Source organism: Camelus ferus, chromosome 23 (assembly GCF_009834535.1).
Source record: "Camelus ferus isolate YT-003-E chromosome 23, BCGSAC_Cfer_1.0, whole genome shotgun sequence".
In the NCBI taxonomy this organism is placed as follows: domain Eukaryota; kingdom Metazoa; phylum Chordata; class Mammalia; order Artiodactyla; family Camelidae; genus Camelus; species Camelus ferus.
The window spans coordinates 26,426,292-26,452,607 of record NC_045718.1 but is presented as its reverse complement, the minus strand read 5'-3'; the positions used below and the strand labels follow the sequence as shown (position 1 = coordinate 26,452,607).

Genomic DNA, 26,316 nt, shown 5'->3' with positions numbered 1-26,316 from the left:
ATATGTATTAAAGTTAATTTAAACTGCTGAGTTGTGAAGCAGTAAAGGCATTAAAAATGTGTCAACACTTAGGAAAAGATATTGAGAAGTAAAATGCTATATGAAATGGGTATGCATTTCAACAAAATTATCTGTGTATGCATTAATGAAAAATAAACTCATTTAATTTATTACATCATGAATGCATATATTTTGTTACTTAGTTTTAAAGCAATGATTACTGAAGACTACATAGACTTCTATTGTTTCTTAAATATGTTAAACATTTTAGTTCTTGGTTCACAGGTTTGTGATGCCCGCGGTCCAGGCAGTGTGGTATCACAGTGTAAAGCATAAATTTAAGGACCAATAAAATAAGAAGCTGTCGTACTGGAATCTTGATTTTAGAGACCAGGTCTGAAAAGGAATGAGAGGTGGAGAATTTTTTTATGTTAAGTGCATTTTTCATGCTATCAATGTTTGTCTTTTAGTATTAGTGAAGGCCAAATCTATGCTATACCTGGCAAAAAATTACTCCTAATGAACTAATTTAGAAATACAAGTTTTACCAAATATTCAATAATTAAAGTAATAAAACTTACTTATTTACAAGTTTGTCTCAGCACCCAGCACCCAGCAAAGGGCCTGCTGATAATAAGTAAACGTTTGCGGAATGACCGTTATGTGGACCTTTATTATCTTGACATAACAAATTTTTCTACTCCAAACTTCCTTCTGAGCTTTCTACATTCCGAGAAGATTTTCAAAGAAAATACTTCAGCAGTTAGTAAACTAAAGTCTCTCTTTGTACCTTTGTGACACCCATTTCCTGGGAAGCAAGCTGGTTTTTAATTTCCTCGAGTTGATTAACAGCTGAAATCTTCTCTCTCGTAAGCTTTTCCACCTGGGCCTCCAGTTGGGCAACATTCTGAGACATGGTTAACATCTGTAAGAGGAAATAAAAGTCCTAAATGATAATGTCATTTGACAAAGTAATTATTTAAAATATCTTGAATTTAATAGAGTCTCAGCATGGCGACTGGGCTCTCTCTGTAAGTAATTTCTCTGTGGATTGAGTTATCTCCATTACTCTACCTTCTCAACTCATCTAACTTTTTGTTTTGGATTTTGGGGGGGGTGGTAATTATGATTATTTATTTTTCTAGCTATTTTGATGGAGGTACTGGGGATTGAACTCAGGACCTTGTACATGCTAAGCATGTACTCTACCACCGAGCTACACCCTCCCCACCTCAACTATCTTTCCTGATTTAAAGATACACTTCCCTCCTATTCATTCCCTAGTCTTCACCCTCATTTTGGAAAACATATAATAGCATGATATGTTGATGATAAAAGATGATGATGATAAAAGATGATAAAAGCAAAGTTTGGGCTGAAACTCTAAGGTGACAGATATCAGACACCCAAGTATGTTATGGGAAAAACTGACATGAATAAATTTCAGAGGAGATGCCAAGAAATCAGATCACTCTTAAACTTCTCCCATCCACATGGAAGACATAAAAGGACAGCTTGGGAGAGCTGGAGAGGCAGGTATCTTTAGAGAGAGCTACCGGTGTTCTATGAATCCCACTCCTCTTCCCTCAATGCCAGCTAAGACCAGGGTCTGTGTAGCTCCGTTTCTTGGTAGAACCCCTCCAGCCCTCTCATTCTCCAGCTATCACTCTTCCTCTTGCCGGGTTCCTTTCAGCCACTATCTCCTCTCCTCCAGGAAGGCTTTCTTGACCTCTAGCTCCCAGCACAAAATAGGAACCCCTTCATAACTCTTGGCTGATATTCAGCTAATGTGTATTGGGACAGTCACGCCCATGTTTTGCAGCTGGCATCCACCCTCACCGATTACGGCCCATGCTGTACCGGAGGTTTGACGTTCTGACTCTCACTCTGGCATGTGCTCCTACAACAATCCCTGTATATCTCTATGTACGTGCCTCTAGCACAGCATTTATCACACCACACTGCTTTTAGTTGTCTGTTTCCTCATTAGACTGGAAGTTCCTCAAGGACATGTTCCTCAAAAGGTATGATGTTTAATGTTTGATGAATGAATGAATCATTAGAATAAATGGCTTTTCTGGGAGACTCTAGGGATATCAGGGTCTTAGTTTCTCTTCCCAGAGTTAGAAATGCTTTCTAGACCTTAGATTTAACTTTTATAGTTTTTCGTTTGCAATTGTATCATACTCTGCTCCAGTAAGTCGGATTTTTCTAGGCCCTTAATTTCTCATTTACATTAGCAGTTTTAAAGTGATTAAGAAGTGCTACCTCACCCCAGAGCAAAACATATAGCAACATCTATCAGTTTTTAATCAGGCAAAACAAAAACTGGTAACAAATGTGAAATAATAATATTTGAAACCTACCATTTTATACTAATATGGGTGTGAATTCAGTTTTTTTATATAAATATAAAAATACATTTATTTTAATATAATATGCATTTTATAAAAAGGTGATCATATTGTGTGCTGTCCTGTGTGCTAATAACCTTTTTAAGAAATGTTATGTATTTATTTTACAATATCATATTTTTTAAATTGAAGTATAGTTGATGTACAATATTATATGTTACAGGTATTCAATATGGTAATTCACAAAGTTTTAAAGGTTATACTCCATTATAGTTATTATAAAATATTGGCTATATTCCACATGTTGTATAGTACATCCTTGAAGCTTATTTTATACCTGATAGTTTGTAACTCTTAATTCTCCACCTCCATCTTGCACCCCCCACCCTCTCCCCACTAGTAACCACTAGTTCCTTCTCTACATCTATGAGTCTGTTTCTTTTCTGTTATATTCACTAGTTTGTTGTATTTTTTTAGATTCCACATGTAAGTGATATCTCATAATATTTGTCATTCTTTGTCTGACTTATTTCACTTAGCATAATGCCCTCCAAGTTCATCCATGCTGTACACGAGAAGCTAATACAATATTTTAAATTAATCGTACATCTGTTAAAAAGCAAACAAACAAATAACCAACCCATTTAAAATATGGGCAGAAGAATTGTGCAGCTCCATTTTTTCTAAAAGAGGAAATGCAGATGGCCAACAGGAGCATGGGAAGTTGCTCAACATCACTAATACCAGGGAAATGCAAATCAAAATCACAGTGAGATATCATCTCACCTGCAGAATGTCCATCATCAAAAAGAACACAAATAACAAATGTTGGCAAGGATGTGGAGCAAAGGGAATCCTTGCACACTGTTGGTGGGAATGTAAGTTGGTGCAACCACTATGGAAAACAATATGGAGGTTTCTCAAAAACCTAAAAATAAAACCATCATATGGCCCAGTAATTCCACTCCTGGGAATACATCCAAGAAAAACAAAAATGTTAATTCAAAGATATATACACCCTGCTATTAACAGCAAAATTATTTATAGTTGCTAAGATATAGAAGCATCCCAAGTGCACATCAGTAGATGAATGAATAAAGAAGATGTAGCATATATATGTAATGGAATACAACTCACTCATAAAAAAGAAGGATATTTTGCCATTTGCAGCCTTTCATTCACTTTTTTAAAAAATTTTTTTTAACTTTTAAAACCAGAATTTTATAACTGGCATAAACATTTCCATTACATCAAAAACAACAAAATACCTAGAAATAAATGTAACCAAGGAAATTACCTATACTCTGAAAACTGTAAAACACTGATGAAGGAAATTGAAGATGATAAAAAGAAATGGAAAGTTATCTTGTGGTCTTGAATTAGAAGAATCAGCATTATCAAAATGGCCATACTATCCAAAGCAATAAATAGATCCAATGCAACCCATGTTAAAATACTCATGACATTTTTCACAGAACTAGAACAATTCTAAAATTTATATGGAACCATAAAAGACCCAAAATTGCTAAAGCAGTCTTTTGTAAGTCTTTTTTTCACTTTCTTCTTTTTGTTCTCTTTTCTTATAATTTGATGACTAGAGAAGTTCTTTTAACATTTGTTGTAAAGCTGGTTTGGTGGTGCTGAATTCTTTTAGCTTTTGATTTCTCCATCAAATCTGAATGAGAGCCTTGCTGGATAGAGTATTCTTAGTTGTAAGTTTTTCCCTTTCATCACTTTAAATATATAGTGCCATTCCCTTCTGGCCTGTAAAGTTTCTGCTGAAAAATCAGCTGATAACCTTACAGGAGTTTCCTTTTATGTTATTTGTTGCTTTTCTCTTGCTAATTTTAATATTTTCTCCTTATCTTTAATTTTTGTCAATTTGATTACCATGCGACTTGGTGTGTTCCTCTTTGGATTGATCCTGTGTAGAACTCTCTGCGCTTCCTGGACTTAGGTGACTGTTTCCTTTCCCAAGTTGAGGAAGTTTTCACTTAATCTCTCTCCAAAAATTTTCTCAGGTCCTTTCTCTCTCTCCTCTTTCTGGGACTCCTATAATGCAAATATTGGTGCACTTCATGTTGTCCCAGAGTTCTCTTAAACTATCCTCATTTCTTTCCATTATTTTTTTTTTTTCTGTTCTGCAGTAGTGATTTCCACTAATCTGTCTTCTAGCTCATTGATCCACTCTTCCGCCTCATTTAGTCTATTCTTGATTCCTTCTAGTGTGTTACTCATTTCAGTGATTTTATTCTTCAACTCTGTTTGGGTATTTTTTATATTTTCCAATTCTTTGCTAAAAAACTTTGCTCTACACATCTATACTCCTCTTGAGTTCTCTGTACATCTTCGCCATCATTACTTTAAACTCTTTCTTGGGTAAATTGCCTATTTCCTTTTCACTTATTTTTCCTTCTGGGACTTTATCTTGTGCCTTGGCCTGGAAGATATTCTTCTGCCACCTCATATTGTCTATCTTTCTATTTGTATTTTTAGGTAGTTTAGTTATACTTCTCGACCTTGGAGAAGTGGCCATCTGTGGGAGACATCCTATGTGTCTCAGCAGTACACTCCTCTCTTGTTACCTAAGGGCCAGGGTCCAGCCAGTCCCAGTGTAGATTCTGGCCTGTGTTTGTGGATTCCTTCCATAGGCTTTGGGGTTGTTGTTTTCTTATTTCTGATATCTGCCCCCTGGTGGATGAGGATGGACTAGAGGCTTATGCAGGTTTCCTGGCAGGAGGAGTTAGTGTCTGCCCCCTGCTAGATGGAGCTTGGTCCTGGACCTCTGGTGGTTAGGGCTGTGTCTAGAGGCCTTTGTGTTTTAGAAAGGCTGCTGATGGGTGGGGCTGTGTTCCCACCCAATACATTGTTTGGCTTGAGGCTTCCCAGTCCTTAAGCCCATAGGCTGTTGAGTGGGGCTGGGTCTTGGTGCTAAGGATCCAATCAAGATGTCAGCCTCTAGGAAAGCTCATGTAGATGAACAATCCTAGAATGTCTGCCACCAGCTTTTATGTCCCCAGGAGACCCCCCAAAACCAGCAGGCAGGTCTGGCCCAGGTTCCTAAGAAATCACTGCCTCTGCTCTTGGACCTGGTGCACATGAGATTGTACGTACATTTCCCAAGAGAACGACATCTCTGTTTCCCCCAGTCCCGCGGGGCTCCTGGAGTTAAGCCACACTGGCCTTCAAAACCAGTTGTTCTAGGGTCTCCTCCTCCTTCCAACGCTGGAACCCTGGGCTGGGGAGCCTGACGTAGAACTTAGAACTCTCACTCCTGTGGGACGGCCTCTGTGACTTAATTATTCTTCAGCTTGTGGGTCACCCACCCAGGGGTTATGGGGCCCAATTATATCATGAGTGCACCCCTCCTACCGTCCTGCTTGGTTCCCTTTATGTTTCCAGGTGAAGAAGATCTTTTTTGCTCGGTTCCAGTCTTTTTTCCCCGATGGTTGTTTAGCAGTCAGTTGTGGTTTTGTTGTTGTCATGAGAAGAGGCGAACTCACAGTCCTCAGTTTTACAACTGAAATCAATAACTAAAATTTTGTAATAAAAATTAAGATTACCTTTGAATTATACCTAACTAAAGTTGACAATATGAAAATAATGAGCCCTTGTAGTATTTTCTAATTTAGGCCGTAGATGTATTAATTAGCTTTTCTGGGAATTATGCAGAATTGTACATTTAACTTATGGTTGTTTACATGTCCTTCTTATCATCAAAAGATTGGCTACAAATCTATTTGCATATAAAATTACTTTTAATAATACCAAGCCATAAACTATCCTTATGTATATTATAATCTGAACCAAAAATTAAAGGTCAAAAGAAGTTAAATGTAACAAATAAAAAATGTTAACTGAATTTCCATTAATTTAAACATTCAAGTTCATGAGTATCCACATTATGAGTATATAATTATAGCTTTTCTGGAACCACACAACAGCAACAAACTTTAATCACTAGCTACTAAAAATTATATATTCCTTATTTATGTGGAGCTATACCTTACGGTAAACATACTAACATTGTGTGGTTTTTTTCCTAAATAAAGGTGCAGATATTTATTTTGCTAATTATAAATTCTGAGTCAGTTTCTATGGCATGTAACAAATTGTACTCCTTCCATATGATTCCCTCCTTCTGCCACCCATCACTTCTTTCCTCTGCCCACTACCTGTCTGCTCCCTCCTGTCACCCACTTCCAGAGGCCTCCCCTCCTGTTGTCACACCTTCTTTTTCCCCATGCCCACCATCTGGAAGTCAACATTACACTGCAGGAGCTTCTCCATCCACATCTGTTGCAGAGACAGAAGTAACACAGACAGCTGCAACACTGCTGGATGTCCAGGGTGTTGACATCAGGTAAGTCCTTTAAACTTTGACAGGGGCAAGCAAAAGACAAGGACACCCAGGTTGGGGGAGCTTGATAGAAATTTCTACACTAAAGCAACCCCTAATGTACTGAATGTGGTATAAAGTGGTACTTCCCATACAGGAGGTACAAGAATTAAGGATTCTAGCAATGGACTATTATCAAGGGAACCAATTGAGAAAAGTCATGAACCAAAGGGGGCATCCAGTGAATAGATGATGAAGGACTGATTGAACTAACAAACTTAGTGGCTCAGTGCAATGAAGGACCATTACTGATGCCAACAGACAAACTCACAGCAAGTACTGTTCATGGGGGAATGATTCAAAATCTGTCTAGGTAGAAGGCATCTGTTCTCTGAGAGCTTCCCACACAAATGATATCTTAAAAGGAGTAAGAAGAGAGGAAGGAAGAAAAATAATAAGAAAGAAAATCTACAGGTCTAGTGAGCATTCCCACCACTAGGAAAACAAGGATGCCTGCTCCAGCACTAACTATGAGCACTTACCATGTTGTGATTAATTGTTCAGACTCCCTATTAGATTAACTTCCTGTGCTAGGCAGTGTGATATACATTTTCTCTTTTAACCTTAACCCTTGGAGAAGAAATGGATTAATTTTCAGTTGGAAAAATGAGATTCAGAAAATTAAGTAATTCGCCCAAGTTCATTCAAGCTACTAACTAAAAAATAAAGCTGGGCTTTATATCAAAATCGGTCTGCTTTTACTAACACAAAGGTCCAAGAAATCTACCCACTAAGGCTACTTCTCTATTTCTCTAGATTAAGAACAATAGCCACAAGCTAAAATTTTTTAAATGTCTACTCTCAGCCAGGTATTCTACTAGGTCCTTTCAAAACATTATCCTATTTAAACCTATCACTTCCTTGAGTAGATCAACTCCATTATTTACTCCTCTGAAAATCTGGAGTGGTTAAATGAATTGTTCAAGGTCACAGAAAGGTCAAATTGTATTCAACGCTAAGTCTTTTTACTCCAAAGCTACTTTCTGCCATTTCCTGAGAGAAAACCTGCTTCAGTGCTAGGATCACTTTCCGCTCTCTGTTCACACATCTTTATTTAGGGCAGGACATTGAGATTAAACGTCAACTAAGGCTTACTTGGGGCAAAAAAAAAGACTCACACTCAGAAATGCATTGTATTTCATAGTAAAGACTCCCAAAAATTCATCATTGGGAGACCATGGGAAGAGGTGGTATCAAGAACTCTGAAACATCAGTCAGAGAGGCCAGAGGAAGATTCTTCTAGGCAGTTGGGGGAAAGGTGGTATGGTAGAGAATCTGAGGAGAATAAAAGTGATCTGAAATAGTCCTTGGAAAACAGGTCTAAGACACCATCACTTCCCATCTGGACTACAGTAATTACCCACCGCCCCTAATCTCCAGGCATTTATTCTGATTCTCCTTCAAATTTATTGACAGACGATTTTTCTTAGCTATAAATGGTATCATGACACTGCCCAACTGAAAGCCATTCAATGGCTTTCCATCACTTTTTGGATAAACTTAAAAATCCTTCACACGGATTTAAAGACCATTCATGATTTGGTCCAGGCATACTTCTCCAAATTCATCTTCCACTACTCTGTCCCTTACGCTCCAGTCACCTGAGCCTTCTCTAAATTCCTAGAAAGTATGATACTTTCTAGCTTCAGAGCCTTGGGAGTCTTGTATTCCTCAGTCTGAAACTTCCCCTCAGCTCTTCACCTGACCACTTCTACTCAACCCTTCTGAGTCTCACTTGCAAAATGTCCTTCCCAGGAAAGTCCCTCATGACGGCTAGACTAAGACGCATCTGCCTGTTATACATCCTCATGGTACTCGATATTGCACCTTCATGCCTTTATCACAGTGGCAAAAGCCCATTTGTGGAAGTATGTGTTTACTGGCTACCTCTCCCACTAGTCTGTAAGCTTCCTGAGGGAACTGCATTGGTCCTGTGACTACCACATATCCAGGACCTACAATTAATATCTGCTGAATCCTGAATGAGTAAGAGAGACAATGCACAGGAGGACTGCTAGAGAGCACCAAGAGAACCACGGACATAGAAGACCGTAAGTGCATGGTGGTGACATCTGCAGGATTTTCTTCACCAGCTGAGATCACCAGTCCAGGTCAGAGAAGGTAGGTAGTTAGACTGATCTATAGTTAGGTTTTGACAGGCACAATTTTTTATAGAAGGATAAGGCAACAAGGATAAGATAACAAGGGAGTTTACTGTAAATGCCTCAGGTACACATAAGACTTAAAACTCACTGGGCAGAACTTGGGATTTTTCTCTTTATATGGCCTCAGGCTTGCACACTGCCTTGCACACAGCAGTTAGTAGCTATTTGCTGAATGAGTTAATTATCACATGGTGGAATATAATAAGACAGCATGTAAGGTATAAGCTGTGAGCCTGCTTTGAAAAAACAAAACAGGTAACTATTATTTGGGTTACTTCATGGACCACATCTTGCTTGATTTTACTCTATTGTAGGAACTTTAAAGCTAGGTTTCAGTAAACTCTGTATTCTAGTTTGTTACTGTTTTTCAAACACTGCCTATTTCATGTAATCTGTTCCTTTTGCCTCTAATTTCTCCCTTCCATTTATACTCATTATTCATCATGCAATTTGTTAGAACCTATTTTGCACAGAGTATATAATCACTTTTTCTTGGTCACTTGTTTTGTCTTCGGAAAGTCTGATTTGGGAGTGGGGGATGAAATGAAGGAGTCATTTCTCCTTGATTTAGCCAAGGTTGAGCTAAAATCTCAGTATCTGCAGAGCATCTGCTCTCCTCTGACAGAGAGGGAATCAAACAGGAATGGCAGATGAAAGTAAATTCACATAATGAAATCTAATTGATTAGTTTCCTTGGAAAGGTCAGAAAATATAACTTTTATTGAAAAATACATTGAAGAATAGAAAATTTTTATGAACTCTAAGGTATAAGCAACTTGATTATTTAAAAGATTTTAAAATTTGAAGATCTTTCAAGAATTGCAGTCTATAAAATCATCAGTTACATCGCCACAAATATTTCTTCTGCAATGTGGATAACAAATTGAACCTTAAGTACCTCTGATGCCCTGTCCTCTTTTTCTTTTGTTATTTCTTTCTTCATCATCTCTTTCTCAAAAGCCCTTTTTTCTTGCTGAGATGCAAGTTCTTTCTCAAGTCGCTCTGTCTGCCTTTCCAGTTCATTCTTCAACTGTTCGCACTGTATTAAAGCCTGTCAAAATAAGACAGAGTAAAATAGGACCTTACAATTTAGAAGAAATAAGGGGGAAATGAGACAATTAAGTTTTAATTTTACTCAAAATAGTTACAACTCACTGTGAAGTCTATTAGAATACTTTTATGTTTGTTTTTCAACACCACCTAGTGATCTAAGTATTCAAATGTTACATTTATTCACATATTTCAGTTTTCACAATTAAGGCTGTATTAACTAATCATCTAAGAAAATCAGGTAATGAACCTTGATGAGGGCCACAAAAGAGCTCGAATTTTGAAAAAGCGGATCAGAAAAGCCAAATATTCTAGTATTTTTAATTATAAATCATGTTTATACTACATGAAATGTATAAGTATCTGATTTAGCTGATTTTTCATCTGGTTGTGGTTAAAAATTATTTGTACTTTAAATGACAAACAGATCAAAATTTTAAGACGAGATGTATTTATCATTACATACAGGCATCTGTTGCCTAACATTATATAATAATCAAGCTTTCTGAAATATAATTAAGATTTAGTTCACTCTCCTAAAAGTTGGTGAACTAAATCACATATAACTAAAGTAAAAGTTAGGTAATAATCAAGTTTAGATAAGGAAAAACTCAAAACAGCATTGACTACCTTGTTTTATAAAGTAAGAAATGTCATCTTTCATTTCTGGAAATTTAAAAGTCCAAAATCGACTTTTAGTCTAAATTTCCCACTCTGAATTTCCAGAAGTAAAATCTCTCTAACTTCCTTTTGACTACATTCCTAATATATTTATGTATAATACCCAATAATAAACTAACTTCAAAATCTCAAAAAAAATCCCAGTAAAATTAAGGTGCCTGGCATAGAAAATCTGAGTCATTCTATGGTGTCTTAGTTTTATCAAGTGGCTTTTATCTACAATATCCACCCCTTTCAACCTCTATGTTCCCTTGAATTGGTAGAAGGAAACTCCAGCCTCATGACTTATGTACTGTGCAGCTGTAACCTGATAGTCACATTTGTTGTTAATGGAGATGGAAGTCATCCCAATGAGCACTGCGTGTTTTATGCATTGCTATGCTTCCCTCTGGTGAAAGCTACAATAAGTACAGGCAATAAACATCTAGGCAATGTGAATTTTCTTTTCTTTATCCTAAAATTTTTCTTTTTTTAATCCTGAACTTACGTATTTTTTTAAAATCCTAATTTCTTACAAACTCTTCTGGAAATTTTCTATACTCCTGGGCATAAAATATGAGAATAAAATTCAATTGACTGAAAAAAAGATTCTGCTAGGGAGTTAGTTCCAAGTCCAGTTCTAGTTGAGAATGTCTGGAAAATAAAATTTTACATTAGATTTTAAAAGAAATGAAAAAGCATATTTGTTTTCTATAATTTAAGCCCTTGGATCTTGAAATATTATGAATTAGAGATTTTTTTTGTGCTTCAGAATACAATTGCTATTGTGGAAATTATTTTATATGAACCTATTAAGATGTTCACTGATATAATGAATATCATAAAAGAACAAAATGATTATTGAATATAATATATCCAATCAGAAGCTTTTCATTGAACAAAACCCCAGAAATCAACATTATAAGGTATAGACAAGGCGGAAGGAACTGCTGAAGATCAAGCTAACATGAAGAACAACTAGAGGGTCAATTCAAAATTCAATCAATTCAGGAACAAGGAACAGTAGATGATCCTGTCAGGATAAGAGGTTTGATGCCAAGATGATAGAAACAAAAAGCACAATCGAGGAGCTGCAAATCACTTAAACAAAACCGTTGCTGAAGACTTGGTTTTGTGGATGGCCCTCTGTTTGGAGCAGCCACCACTGAGAAGTGATGGTGAGTCAGTATGAAAGCAGGAATGAACACTGAATAAAAATATTAGGTTGAAAACTGGGTATCGATGGCTCTTGGTGTGTAACCAATGATTCTATATAAAATAGCTTTTACTTTTTTATTTTTTTAATATATATGCCTGGTCACAATGAAGAAAATATTGAGGATTAGTAGCATGTAGAATTAGAACAGTTATTTAATCTTTCTAAAAATATCTCCTCCAATGGGCCTCATATAGAAGACTTGGGTCTACTACATAAATATTTTTATATTCTTTCCATTAAATGATTTACATGGATTAATTAATTTAACTCTCTCACTAAATTTTAAGTGGTTTTTAATCACTCCGTTGATAAGAAACTGAGGCTTTGAGACATCAAAGATCACAGACCTAGAAAGTGACAGAATTGGTATCTGATCCAAGGCAGAACCACAGCTAAATCTCTGCATGGTATTATAATTTTCTCATGTTATAGATTTACTTTATTATAAAATTCTCAGGTGTTTTCACTGCTACTATAAAAGTATATACTGCCCGCCCTCCTTTTCCACAGGTTTTACTGATAGGTTCCTCATCTATGGTTTCATCCAATTGCAGATTTTGGTCCTAGAGCGAATCCCCCGAGGACCATATATGACATGATATGATATAATGTAATATGAAACAATTGCTTCTACTTATTTAGCATGCATTACACAAAATAGAACACTAGATGGCAACAAATGTCAAAGAACTACAGGAACAAAGCAACCATTTCATAACTCAGTTGTAGTCCGTTTTAAAATTAAAATATGCATGCTGTTTCACTTTTTACTCTCAGAAAGCAAAATTTCTAATGTTTTAAGATACCTTAGAGATATTGTAAACTGCTTAGAAATGAATTCTTGCATTATTACTAAATCAGTAAAAAAGATTTATAAGACACAATAGCCTCTCTAGTTCTTAACAGTTAAATTTTAAAAGCACCAATTACAAAAATTCATGCTAATATTTAAAGCCAAAAATTAATTTTAACTTAAGAAACATTTCTTGTACAATTGGTGCTATAGACTGAATGTGTCTCTCCAAAATTCGTATGTTGAAACCTAATCCCCAGTGTGATGGAATTAGATGGTAAGCCCAGTGGGAGGGGTTTGGTCATGAAGGTGGAACCCTCATGAATGGGATTCATGCTCTTACAACAGAGACCCCAGAGAGCTCCCTTGCCCCACCTGCCATGTGAAGACACAGTGAGAAGATGGCTGTTTCTGGACCAGAAGGTGGGCTCTCACCGAACACTGAATCTACCAGTGCCTTAATCTCGGACTTTCAACCTCCAGAACTGAGAGAGATAAATGTTTGCTGTTTAAGCCCGCCCCCCTGTCTAATGTATTTTTGTTGCAGCAGCCTTAAAGGACATAGACAAGGGGGGAGAGGAGTCAGAGACTAAAGCTCTTAAAAAGTGTCAAAGATCTTAACAGCTATTATATAAACCTAAGTTATAAAATGGATGATTTTCTTTTAAAAAAGTGTTAAATAGTGCCTTCTAGATTGAAAGTTTATATTGATTAAAATTAGGCAGAGGAGAGAAAAAAATGATTTCAAAGAAAAGAGGTAACCCAGTTTCAAAGAGGAGTTAGGAGTAGGTACCAAGACAAAGGCCTGGAAATGGCAGTAAGGGGTGAAGCGAATGCTGACTCCTCCATCATAGTCAGATGAGATGAAATGAATGGCAAAAGGGCTTCACCAGAGGATTTAAGGGTCATGATATCATCAAGGGACAGCTAGAGTTCAGTACAAATGAAGAAATAAGAGTGAGGAAACAGTAAAATATGTTAAGGCATTTGGTTACAATGAACGTAAGTTTCAAAAGGCACAAGGGCATTATGAGGATCAAATAGTCTAGGAAGAGTTAAAGATGAACTGGATATAGACAAATGGATAAGGCAATGACTAGAAGAAGCTTAATATAAAGTTGATTAGCCCAATACATTAATAAAATAGTAAAATAAATATTTTATTAAATATTTAATAAAATATTAATATTTTATTTAATAAAATTAGTGGTATTTGAATAAAATACTTGAATAAAATAACATGGTGATACTATATGACTTAGACCAATGCTATCCAATAGAATTTTTTGTGACAATGGAAACGTTCTCTATCTGCATTGACCAATAAAGTAATCACGAGCCACATGTGTCTATTAAGTACTTGCCGTGTGGCCAGTGTCTAGGGGAAACACATGGCACCTTTAATGGATTAAAGTATGGCCCCCAAACGCAGCAATGAATCAATAGTCACCTCTTATTTTTCAAAGTGCTCAGAACACTGCCTGATTACTAAGGGTTAACTATTGCTGTCACTGTCATTATCATTAAGTGTTTTAGATTTGGCATACAATGGATCCAGACTCATAGCTAAAGACGCTATTAAATACACATACATTATTACTGTGGCTGTTTGGATGTTCTCAAAGTCGCCCAGTATAGAAGAAAAACATCTGCCTTTAGTCATATATGAACATACACAAATGGGGGACCAGGTGTCAGTTTCACTTAGCATTAAAGATCAGCAAATAAAAAGATTAAGCACACAAGTCTCTCAGAGTACTATATCACATTTCTCAATAGTGATACAGCAAGAGAATCTGCAGAGGAATAAGAATTCACCAAACAGCAAATCTGTTTAATTTAGAAAAGTCAACAATAACAGATTGGTGTTCACTTTGTGCGTTTGGAAAAAAAAGAGTTTGGTTACGGAAGAATAACCAAAGAAATACTCAGAAGAGAAAAAAAGGCCATTATGGTGTGCCTTTATTTTAATCATATTAGACTTGCCTTGGTTTTTTCAAAATTGGCTTCCTCAGTCATTTGCACAGCTTGTTTCACCTGCTCGTAAGCACTTGCTTCTCTTTGCTGCATATCCGTCAAGCTGCTCCTTACAGAAACTAGCGTAGACATTAAGTCATCTCTTTCTCTGTCAGCACAAAAAGAACATTCAAAACAAGAAATGATCAAATGATCATGTATTCATAAGTCGGTAAGAAAAAAAAGCATTAATATGTGTTAGAAGAGGAGCCAGGGCAGTCCGGCTCAGCACATATCCAAGCACCCCCCAGAGAAAGCCCCTCTGTCCTCACTTGGCCAGGGGCAGGCAGAACAGCGAGAAAAGCCGTGAGCATTCATGGCAGGACTGCATCCGCGTGGGATAATAACCTATTGTGGAGAAGACTGGCACACTGAGGGCTGCAGAAGAAAGCCCGGAAAAGAGGAAATTAGTTTAAAAATACAAAGGGTAGGGGGCTGAAAAGGAGAAAAAAGTTATAAAGTAGGGAAGGTGGGGAGTGTACCTCATAGTAGAAGTAAACATGGTAAGAAGGGACTACTGGGGTCTGTTTACACTGCAGACTCTCCTCTCTACTTGAACAAACATGTGTCCTTTCCTATTCATATTCCTTCACAATCCTCTTTCTCACCCTCCTCTTTGAGTTAAAACCTTTCACCTACTTATGCACATATTTCTTCTTTCAACGGATACTACTGCTGAACCTCTCAAATGCCCTGGTTCCACATATAATGCTCATAATTTTACAAAATCTTATTCCACTAGGTTTGACCATCGCCTAGCTCCACCCACTCCTTAGCAATTCTCAGAAGTACCCTAAGCTAAGCTATTTCTTGGGGATAGAACTGAACTGAGTGCCAAAATGCTGTGGCATGTAAACAGCAAGGATCCAATCTCATGGGTTAAATAAATTCCATATAAAAGGTTTCAGGATATTTGGAACTTATCCACTGAATATAAAAGACCCAGTAGACTCCCCCAAAAATAAGGTTGGAAACTTCCTACACACACAAAGCCAAAAAAAAAAAAAGGTAAGTTGGACTATTATGCTATTCCATGCTTAAAGAGCCCAAATTTCAAACTGTGGTTTCAAATTCAGTGAAGTAACTGCTGCAGTTTCCTTTTCACCGCCCAGTTCTGAACTATTGATAAAGAGCAAACTTTAAGGAGTCCTAATTTAAAAGATTATAATCTGAGTTTAAACTGCTGTCACAATTAACCAATGACTACATTTAAAAAAATCTCTTAAGGATAAAAAAAGTTTAAACTATTTGTGGTATTTGGAAAGCAGCCATATTTTAAGAAATATGTAATGCTGAACAAAGTTACAATTACTAGCAGTTTCATAAAAGCTCTTTTTGTTAAAAAACAAAGAATAAATTGCCACAAGTATCATAAAATTCATGGGAACATGGTGATCTTCATTTTAGAATTTCCTGATTTGTTTGTTTTCAATTGAGAAAAATATTTAATTTTTTTGTTCTAACGAAAATGAGAAAAAAGTTGATCATTTTGATCAAATATAATCAAACAATGCTTAGGTGAAAAAGTGGAAGAATCAAAGCAACATCAAATTATTCTAGTTAAGAAAAAAATAAGTAGAATGCAAGTAAAATTGAATTCATATGGATCTGCATTTCAAAAATCAGCTCTAACATAAAAGGAGACTAGCTTCATTGAGAATATGCAATCCAGCTAGAACCTATGATTCTAGTAGAAAATAAAAATTCACTCTTTAAGGGTAACAAGCCAACATGGGCATCATACAGTCCCCTTTCTGAAAGTTCTAAGACCTACTGAAAAATCAAAGCTATTATTCAGTGATACTCTAATCTGTTCCTAATAGCATGCCATCACCAAAGCTGAAGCTTCAAATAAAAAGAATTAACAAAACAGATCAGAGTTTATGTTAATAGACAGACCATAGCAGGATCAAAATCTAACAAATTTGCTTCTTACAAGAGACTTACATTTAATATATTTAATCTCTTTTCAGCATATCCTCTTGCTAAGAGCAGTCTGCCACACAGTAGATACTCAATGAAATAAAAGACAAAAGAACAAATGAATGAATAATGACTCAGCTACAGGAGGGCATCAAAGAGATGAAGTAAAACTCGTTCCCAGCTCCAAAATGTTATGGTCTAAATTTTAAAAGTCAATAGACTATTTAGTATTGGAAACTAAAGAATCTAATTGCTCTGGATCAAAAAATTTTCAGAATATTAAGTCACCAACTTCAAACTATTGAATCAGAGACAATTACCAAAGATAACCCCCCAAATACTGATGTTTTGTTAAGGTCGTCATTTAACAGTGAGACCAGAAAATGAATATACTAAAAATCTGTGCAGCCATTGAACTGACATACTCCAATTTTCCATAAGAGAAATATACCATATGCTTCAAGGTGGCCCTCAGACCATATGGGAAGCTCAGGAAAGATGCCTAAATTACACATATACTTAAAGTGCAGGTAGTGATTTTGAAAATTTAGGACTGTCCACTCAGTCGCTGCATTTTTGGGTTTTGTTTCTTTTGTTTCAACTCAGCCAGCCCATCTACCAAATAGCAAGCACTCGAAAAAACAGCTCTGGGCATGTTAGCCGTATCCTCAGCACAAGGCCTTGCTTCCTGTCCCATTTCTATGTTCATCTGGTTGTCATCTTCTTGAATTCACTCCCATTTTTTTCAGCCCCACACTATTACTCACTATCTTTCAGAAAGGTCAGTTCTGGCCACCTAGGGTAACTACCCAGTCAGATGCAGTCCTGCTCCAGAGTTCCCAGTCCACAGGGCCACCCTAGAGCCAGGCCTGAGTGAGCCTCTCACAGTGGGAAGCTGTATAAATTCACACGATATATCAACGTGAGGGTGAGAGGGTAGTTCTGCAAATTCCCTTCCTCCATAGCAAAAGTTCTTTAAGTGTTTAAAAACACCATGTGAAAGTTTTGATGAGTGTGATCAAAGTGTTCTTCAAAGAAAGCAAGCAATACAGCATTCCTGCAACATGCCATGATCCAGAAGAAAGAGCAGCTGAGGCAGAAGATGAAGTAAGAAGAATGAGTGTCAGTTCTAGGACGAACTAACTAACGAGCAAGCAGTATTTAAGGAACTTAGTGTGACAATCAGAGCAAAAATGACCGAGACAGTCCCTGAATAATCTTGGCAAATGTTTAAAATAAGGAAGACAGAGAACTGATCTGGTATATACATGAGCTTCACCTTGAAATATGGAGTGCCTAAGTTAATTCCTAAGTTATTCCACACTTATCAACAACTTTAAGCTTTCAGAAGTAAGCATCATTAGTATTATCACTGTTTTTAAGAAGAAAGTCTAGAAAGCTGACTGCAGCATTTCCTTGTTCCTCATTTCTGGGAAATTCCTACCATAGTCTTTCAAAGCCAGCTATACAGAAAATTGCCAAAGACCTACCCTCAAATCACAAACTGGACTGAAGTCCCAGGATAGTACGGTAGTAATCATTTCCCCTTTCTGAAAAGTACACTAAAGTTCCTCCAAGGCATTACGAGCTACAGATAAGAATTTAATATAAGTCAGTTCCATCTGGATTACCATTCGAAGGTATTTTGGTCATTAAGAAAGAAAGAGAGGTAACTGTTGCTCTCACCTTCTTCATGACATAATGAGGCCTAAGTGAAAGGAAGACACTGAGAAACACTATAAGGACTTCAAATCAACTTTTAAAATACGTACAAGTATACATACTCTCTCAAAGTCCCAAGTCTCCTAACAAAACTCCACAAACATACTGGCAGTCAGGTCTCCAAGCTGTGCCTGATCCCCTCCTTTTCAAGTGCCCAAGTCATTCTTGTGTCATACAGTCAACACATTACATGCTGAGAGATCAACAAAGTAGCTTAAAGCTGGTGTCACAATACTACATTTTGAGTAGAGGCCAGGAAGTTTTTTTGATATATCGTATCTGGGATATAAATTTTCAAAATTCCACATTAAAATCATGCAGGAAATACTATGATACAGCTTAGTGAGGGTTCAGGCTTCTAATTATGCTTAAGACTAGAAATTCAAACCTGAAAACTTTTGGCCACTCTTCAAAGTCAGCATAGCACTCAATATTCAGTATTCTGCATTAGTAAGCTAAAAGCAACTGAACACCAGCTTAGGCCATGGGAATCATATCGACAAAAGTTTTCATTGACAATAAAAGCCGAGACATTCCACAGTATACTGTTATTAAAGTGGAACAAGGACATGCTGACAAAGCAGAAAACTGAACTGAGAAGGCTGACATTTATCTTAGGAGGCTAAGAGCTGAAATTTAGGATAGAGACAAAGGACTATATAACTGAGCAAGGATCTAATTTCTAAATGACGGCCAGCCTTGGAATCGATGTAAACATTGTAGCTTCCTTTTAAAATATTCTTCTCATGACCTACAAGGACAATATGACACGCAACATAATAGGGGGAAAAAACCCTTGTTTTTTATTTGTTGATTGGTTTTGCTAGACTACTTAGTTTATCTTAGACTATCCTCCTTATCTGCATGACTCTGAATATGCTTTTTCCGTTTTTAAATTCATTTTTCATTACATTCTCCTTATAATAAATTAATTACTAGTACAGTTAGAGACTTGTGAGACACATACTTTCAATTTCAATGCCTTCCTCTACCTCTCCTATCGTAATCACTGTGAAATACTGCATGTTCATTCTTTCACATCTTTTTCTGTGCATATATATGAACCCAGAAAAAAATACACAGTAAGATTGTGAATGGACCTCTAAAAGAATACAAATAGTTTCATACCAGGTATGTCTTCCTCATCTTGTTTTAATTTTTTTTTTCCTTCAACAACATATTTTGGTGCTTAGTCCTGCATTAGCACATAAAGATCTACTTCATTCTTTTTTTTTGCTAGGGATTTGCAATTACAGTAGTGAAAAGAATTATCTACTTCAGTTCTCTAAAATTATCTACTTCAGTTCTCTCATTTCAAGATGAGGCTGACACCAGAAAAGATAAAATGATTTGTCCAAAATGACGCAGTTACACACAGTTGATAGAAACCACCTATTCTGTCTTTAAGAAAGCTACAATGAAGGAACCTTTTAAAATCTATTTTATTTGAAGCTTAACATTAATCACACATGATTTAGCCTGGGGATAAAAAAACCACAGTACCCCTCTAAGGACATGATTTTCCGTGTTGCCAAAGACTCCACATATAGAAGCATACTTACTTAGTCAGCCTTTCAATGGTGTGCATGTGAACATTATTGTGAGTTTGGGAAAGAACAGCTTCATGCTGAGCACATTTCAAACAAAGACCACCAACACGGTTAGGAATATTAGCAGCAAGAAGAGACTCTTTATGCTTAAGTCGCTCTTTAAGATCTTCACAATTTTTCTGAGACTCAGCCAAATCTTTCCTAACAAGAAAGGAAAAAGAGTTTCAGCAAATGGTCAGGTAAAAGTACACGACTTTTAAATGTATCATCATCATGATAACTAGTACTATCACTTACCATCAATTACTACTATCATTTACCATTATCATTTACCATGTTTTATGTACAATACCGCATTAATTCTTACCCTGAAATGTAGGTGTGATTATCCTGACACTTTAAATAAAACGAGACTTGATAATATTAAGTAATTAGCCCAAGTACCTGTAAGATTTTAACAGATTATTCTGCCTCGATACCAGCTCTCTTTTCACAGGATCCTGTCTCCACAAAACAAAAATGAAACCCCAAATACAAATCCTAAATAGTTTCTCTTAATAAAGGGGTTGGGGCAATATAACAGAATATCCTTGAATCGAGGGAAATACCCTACTTCAAGTGTTAACCCTTTAAAATTTGTAGAGAGCACCTTAAAAGATCACATAAAGGACATGAATTTATGACTGTCCATTTTTCTTCCGGAAAAAAAAATTTAAATTATCTAACCACCCAGCCCTACAAAGAACTGTTTCAAAAGAGAGTGTGCTATATGGAAAGAAGTTACATAGAACTTGACAGACATAAGATTTCATAAGTAGCAACTATTAGCTGAAAATATGCAGCTTGATAAAGAAAGGGTTAAGGAATTGTGTGTGCAATCTTTGTGTGTGTGTGTTTGTCTTAATGGGATAGCTCCTGCATGAGGTTCTTCTCCAAACTGACTTGTTAAGGATAAAATGACTAGTATATGGGTTGTATTTTCCTCCCCCTCCCCCAAAAGCTTTGGTAAAGTCAACTTGGGTAACTGAGCTTCCTTGCATAGACGTTCCTTTCACATAGTATTTTAAAAAAAACTTCTTAACTTAAAAAGGAAAAAAGCTGTTCTTAAATTCTTAGACTGCTGAAGGCAGGCACTTTATCTCCAACTCAGACTGCTCTCTGTTGTTTCTGTTATGCTCAGGGATCTATCGCTATCCTAACTTTCTCACTGTCACAAAGGAAAAGCCAATAATCAAGGCACCTGGCTGTCACACACGACCTCCACCCTTGGGGTCTGGGAGGCGTGCAGGCAGCCTGGGGGAGGTGGAAAAGCCCACAGGCAATCTAAGGGTTAAAAAGCCAATCTAATGGCAGTCTGAAGTTGAAAAAAAAAAAAAGGAGCTGTTTTTGTCCTACTCTCAAAATGGTATCTTCAACATAATGTTTTCTTTTTAAGTATCATGTAGAAAAAGCCTGACTTTCAAAGAACTTCAGAATACATTCCAAAGCCAAAGGGTGTCCATTACTATTTCTGTCAGGTTCAAATTCAAAACGCTCAAGTAGATTTGGTTACTTGAAATGGTAAAAAGAAAATTAAAAAGAAATAGGTAACACAAAGCCAGAGTTTCCAAGAGCAGTGATTTTATTTCTTTCTTTAAAAAAATGCTTCTTTAAATAATCTTAAATTATACTAAAAATATGAAGAAACAGAAGGATGCAGGGAACAAAGTTTGGCTCGCTGTACTTAGTGATGTTTTAATGTAGTTAAACATGACATAGTTAAATTTTGAACGAGATAAGATAAGTCGCATTCCCATAAATATAATGACCTGGAAATCTACTGCTTTAGAAAGTGAAGAACCAAATCACAACAGAAATCAAAATATAACAAAGCAAGAAAGCAAAAATTAGACAATCTCTTATTTTATTTTATTTTATTTTATTTTTTATATTTTTGGGGGGAGGGTAGATAATTAAGTTTATTTATTTATTTTTAGTGGAGGTACTAGGGATTGAACCCAGGACCTTGTGCATGCTAGCTAAGCAGGCACTCTACCACTTGAGCTATACCCCCACCTCTGCCAACCATCTTTTAAAAGTTAGGTTTCTTCACAAAAACGTAAAAATCTTTAGAGAAATCCTAAAACTAATCAAGATGAGGTATGAAAAACATAAGAGTATATTAAAATAAACAACAGCATGTGTAGTAAAAGCCATGAGTTTCGGTTCTTAATATTACTCTAGTTATGTCTCTAGACAATATGTAGCCTAGAAGATTTAAAATTTTATTTCAAATTAGAACTTATTAAAATAAAATTATAAAAAATAATTTAAAGGTTATTTCACTTAAAAATATTTCATTATGACTCTTTAAATTAACACTTAATAAAAAAATTAATTCCTGTATTTTTTCCTACTCATAATATGTAAATCATTAATGGTTAATCTATAATATATAGGTTTTATTGGGATTTTTGAAAACATATCAAAAAGTACATGAAAACTCATGTACCCTAAAATTCATCATGTATAGAAATACTCAAACTATTATATTATCACGGCAATTTTAAAATTAGATGAAGAATATCTACAGAGAAAAAAAGAATACTTGCTTATAATCTGAAAATTAAGAGTGCTTTATTTCTACTATTTTAAAAGTATAATTTCTATAGCAGCTACTGATTCTTTTTTCTATGAGAAAACACAAATATTTTACAATTGATGAAGGGATAAAATTTGTAATTTACTTTGCAGTTATTTGAAATGGATTTGAAAAAGGACTTTACAATTTTATGTCCCCTTATCCTTTACTAATCTGAGGAAATTTCACATATTGCATATAAAACATCATTAAGTAGTTTCTACATTGACTAAAACTGGCATTTCAGCAAACATTCAAGTATATTTTCAAGGTCATTATGGTTTTGTCAATGACTTCAAATAGATGATAATACTTTACCTCAAAAACTTCAATTGAGATTCCAGGATTTCATTCTTTTCCTCATAAATAAGTTTTAGCTTCTCCTTTAGAAAAGAAAAAAGGTACATTTTCTCCATGTCCTGTGTTTTTATAAGCAAATTTTAATTATTAATATTAAATTCATTTTTTAATTTTTACTCAAGAGGAAAATCAATGTGTCCTCTCTGGAAACACTTTCCCTAGTCCACCCCAAATATTCTATTTTTATTGAGTCAATGCCTGCGAAGAACTATTAAGTCATAAAATGGTGATTACTGACAACATTTTTTTTTTCAAAATTGCATACATCAGGTCTTACTTTGAAAGTGTGACTCTGAGAAAAAACAATTACAACCTGTAAAGTCCATGAGGAAAAGGATCAGATCTTACTGGAATCCCCACAAGTGATGGCTGCATGGCTGACACACAGAAAATATGTGCTGGAGGAATTATACATCACTGGCCGATGGGCCAAACTGATTCACAATCTACAAGCCTCTGCTGATATCCAATTATCCTTTATTTCAATAGATATTTATTGGGTATCTAAGATGAAGATGCCTTTAACCTCCAGGAGCTTATATTCTAAGGAGCAGAAAGACAGATAAATAATGTCAATTACATATAGTTTACTCTAATGAAGAACACAGAGGTAAGATGAAATCAGAGAGGCAGGAAGTTATAATTCAGTTGAAGAGAAGTAGAGAAGGCTTCCTTGGAGGAGGTGCTGAGACTTGAAGGATAATTTCCAGCAGAGCAAAAGACACAGTCTGGAGAAAGCATGATACATGTTTGGCCAATAAGGTGGCAGGCAAAGGATTGTCTTTTTAACAAATGGTGCTGGAATATATAAATAACCCTATGGGAAAGGAAACCCCCTACATGTGACATCAGATACAAAAATAAATTATAGGTACACTATAGTTCTAAATGTAAAAAGCAAGACTATACAGTTTCTGAAAGATAATGTAGAAGAGTATCTTTATGACAATGGAGATAGGGAAACACTCTTTATACAGGACACAAAAAACACTAAAAAACAAAGGGAAAACATTGATAAATTGGACCACATTAAAATTAAGAAATCTCAGTCAAGAAAGAAAGAAAGAGAAAAGAAAATTATTGACAGACACGGAGTAGGAAAATATGCTTCAATAGATATAACCAACAAAAGGGCTATATCCATAATATACAAAAGACCTTCTGAAAAATGAAGGGCTTCTGGGACATAGTAATGTTATACATCTTACAGGTGATAATTACACGGTTGTTCATTTGGAGATAAGTCATTAAGTTGTCCACTTCTGTTTTGTATAGTTTTCTAAATTTGTGTTAAATTGTGTCATTAGAAAAATCAAAAGGATGGCATGATAAACTAATGTACATATTACAGAATGCTGCTGCAAGGTTCAGGAAGATAAGGACTGATACGTTGAGGTTATTAAGGACCGTGGAAAGAAAAGTTTAGGGGCATATAGGAGGTTGAAGCTCAAATGAAGTATGGTGAAGAGAGAATGGGAGGTGAGGAACAGAGACATAAATATAGACAACTGTTTGGAAAGATTTTGGTATGAAGTGGAAGCAATAACTGGGTGATAGTTCCAAGGAAATGTAGGATCAAGAGAATATATTTTGTGTTTAATACGGGAGCTAGAAAAACATATTTTGCTGAACATAACCTAGTGGGGGGGGGGAGATACAGGAGCTAGAGAAGATAACTGCAAGAGTGAAATCCTTGAAAGAAGTGAGAAAGATCTGGAACATAAGGCACACAGATGCAGAAGAGGGAAATTAATTCTAATGTGGGAAAAGGAGGAACGGAAGCATGTAATCAGGAAGGGTAGAAAGGGAGGGGCATCTGAACCAAGCTTGGCAGGCTGGGAACATTTCAGTAGGTAGGGGATAAGAAGGACACATTTTAGGTAGGGATGACTGCATAAGCCAAAGTCAAGTCTTCAAAGAGAAATGGAATTGGGTAAAAAGTTTATGAAGTAGCAAGTAGCAAGTGGTCTGAATGTTTATAGCCAACACTTGTGAGAGTGACAGAAGAGTGAGAAGTGAGTCTGGAAAGGTAATCTGAGGCAAATTGCAGATGGCTTGGGGGACTGGTCTTTACCTTATGGGTATTAAGTAGCTATCATAGCTTATTCAGATGGAAAAAAACCACACAATGTAGTCTTTCAGGTTTTTTTTTTTTTAAAGAAGGAAATTCTTTCCTAAATAGTAGAATAAAGCTTGGAGTAGGGAATGAGAAAGATGAAGGAGACTGGGGCCAGAAAGAGCCTTTAGAAAACTATAATAAAAATACCTGTGGATGATAATGAGAGCTGATTTATGACTCACTCCATCTTCCTCTGGACATTCCTTTTACAGTGTTATTTTTACATAGATCAAAGGATTTAAAAAGCATCATTTCATCTTAAAATAGAATTACTTTAGACCCTTTTGGAAATTAGGACATTCAAAAGCAGCTGTGTATATGGTATATATGAGGAATTTAGAAAGCTACAGACATGCCCAGGGAAGATACATGCTCAGAAAAGTCCTGAGAAGACCCATGGCTTTCACATCAGGTTGATCTCTAGGCTTAGAGCAAGCCTAGCTGAATGGTGAAGGAATGCCCCAGCAACAGAGCCAGACTGCGAAGACTGGGAGAGTTGGTTGTTCTATTTTGATACTTTTGTTGTTTGTTTGATTCATTCAAGGAAATCTCTGTCAAATGTTAGTTGAACATGAGCTAGTGAAACAGAGATTTCAATGACCACACATGACAGGGAATAGTTTTTACAGAAATAGTTTGGAAAACTCTCAAAACAAAAGGATTACTACAGCCTTTAACAATAAAAAAAAAAAGACAGCAAACCTTAGAAAAATGGGGTATCTGACTTCCAGAGTACCACAGTATGACAGTTGAATGCCGAATGTTCAACAGCAACAAAAATCACCAAGCATACAAAGAAATAGGAAAGCATGGCTCACTCAATGGAACAGAACAAATTAACAGAAACCATGCGTATGAAACATCAGACTTACTGGACAAAAACTAAAACAACTATCTTATATATGCTCAAAGGGCTAAAAGAAAACACGGGCAAAGAACTAAAGGAAGTCAGGAAAACAAATTATAAAAAGGAACCAAAACAAATTTTAGAGCTGAAAAGAACAAAAACCGAAATGAAAAATTCACTGAAGAAACTTTAGAGCAGACTTGGGCAGCAGAAGAAAGAGTCAGAGAATTTGAGGACAGGACAATTGAAACTACTAAGCCTGAGAAGCAGAAAGAAAAAAGAATGAAGAATTACCAAACAATCCAACAATTCCATTTCTGGGTATATACACAAAAACCTCGAAAGCAGGGTCTCAAACAGATACTTGCCCATCAGCATTCATAGCAGCCTTATTCACAATAGACAAAAAGTTGAAAAACTCCCAAATCCATTAACAAATGAATGGATAAACAAAGTGCAGTATATTTGTACAACGGAATATTATTTATCCTTAAAAAGAAGTGTTTGATACATGTTACA

General features: G+C 36.0%; 1 protein-coding gene across 14 annotated transcripts in view; it reads right to left on the bottom strand.

Annotated features, from left to right (window-relative positions):
* The window catches only part of SDCCAG8 (SHH signaling and ciliogenesis regulator SDCCAG8), a 185,785-nt gene that overhangs the window by 138,345 nt on the left and 21,124 nt on the right, over positions 1 to 26,316 (bottom strand). For all 14 annotated transcript variants that reach the window (XM_032466534.1, XM_032466526.1, XM_032466522.1 and 11 more), the window contains 5 exons: positions 22,790 to 22,854; positions 19,864 to 20,052; positions 14,627 to 14,765; positions 9,817 to 9,969; positions 791 to 925 (listed from right to left, as the gene is read on the bottom strand). In XM_032466534.1, the coding sequence (XP_032322425.1) occupies positions 791 to 925; positions 9,817 to 9,969; positions 14,627 to 14,765; positions 19,864 to 20,052; positions 22,790 to 22,854 (681 nt within the window). The remainder of the gene's footprint in view (positions 1 to 790; positions 926 to 9,816; positions 9,970 to 14,626; positions 14,766 to 19,863; positions 20,053 to 22,789; positions 22,855 to 26,316) is intronic.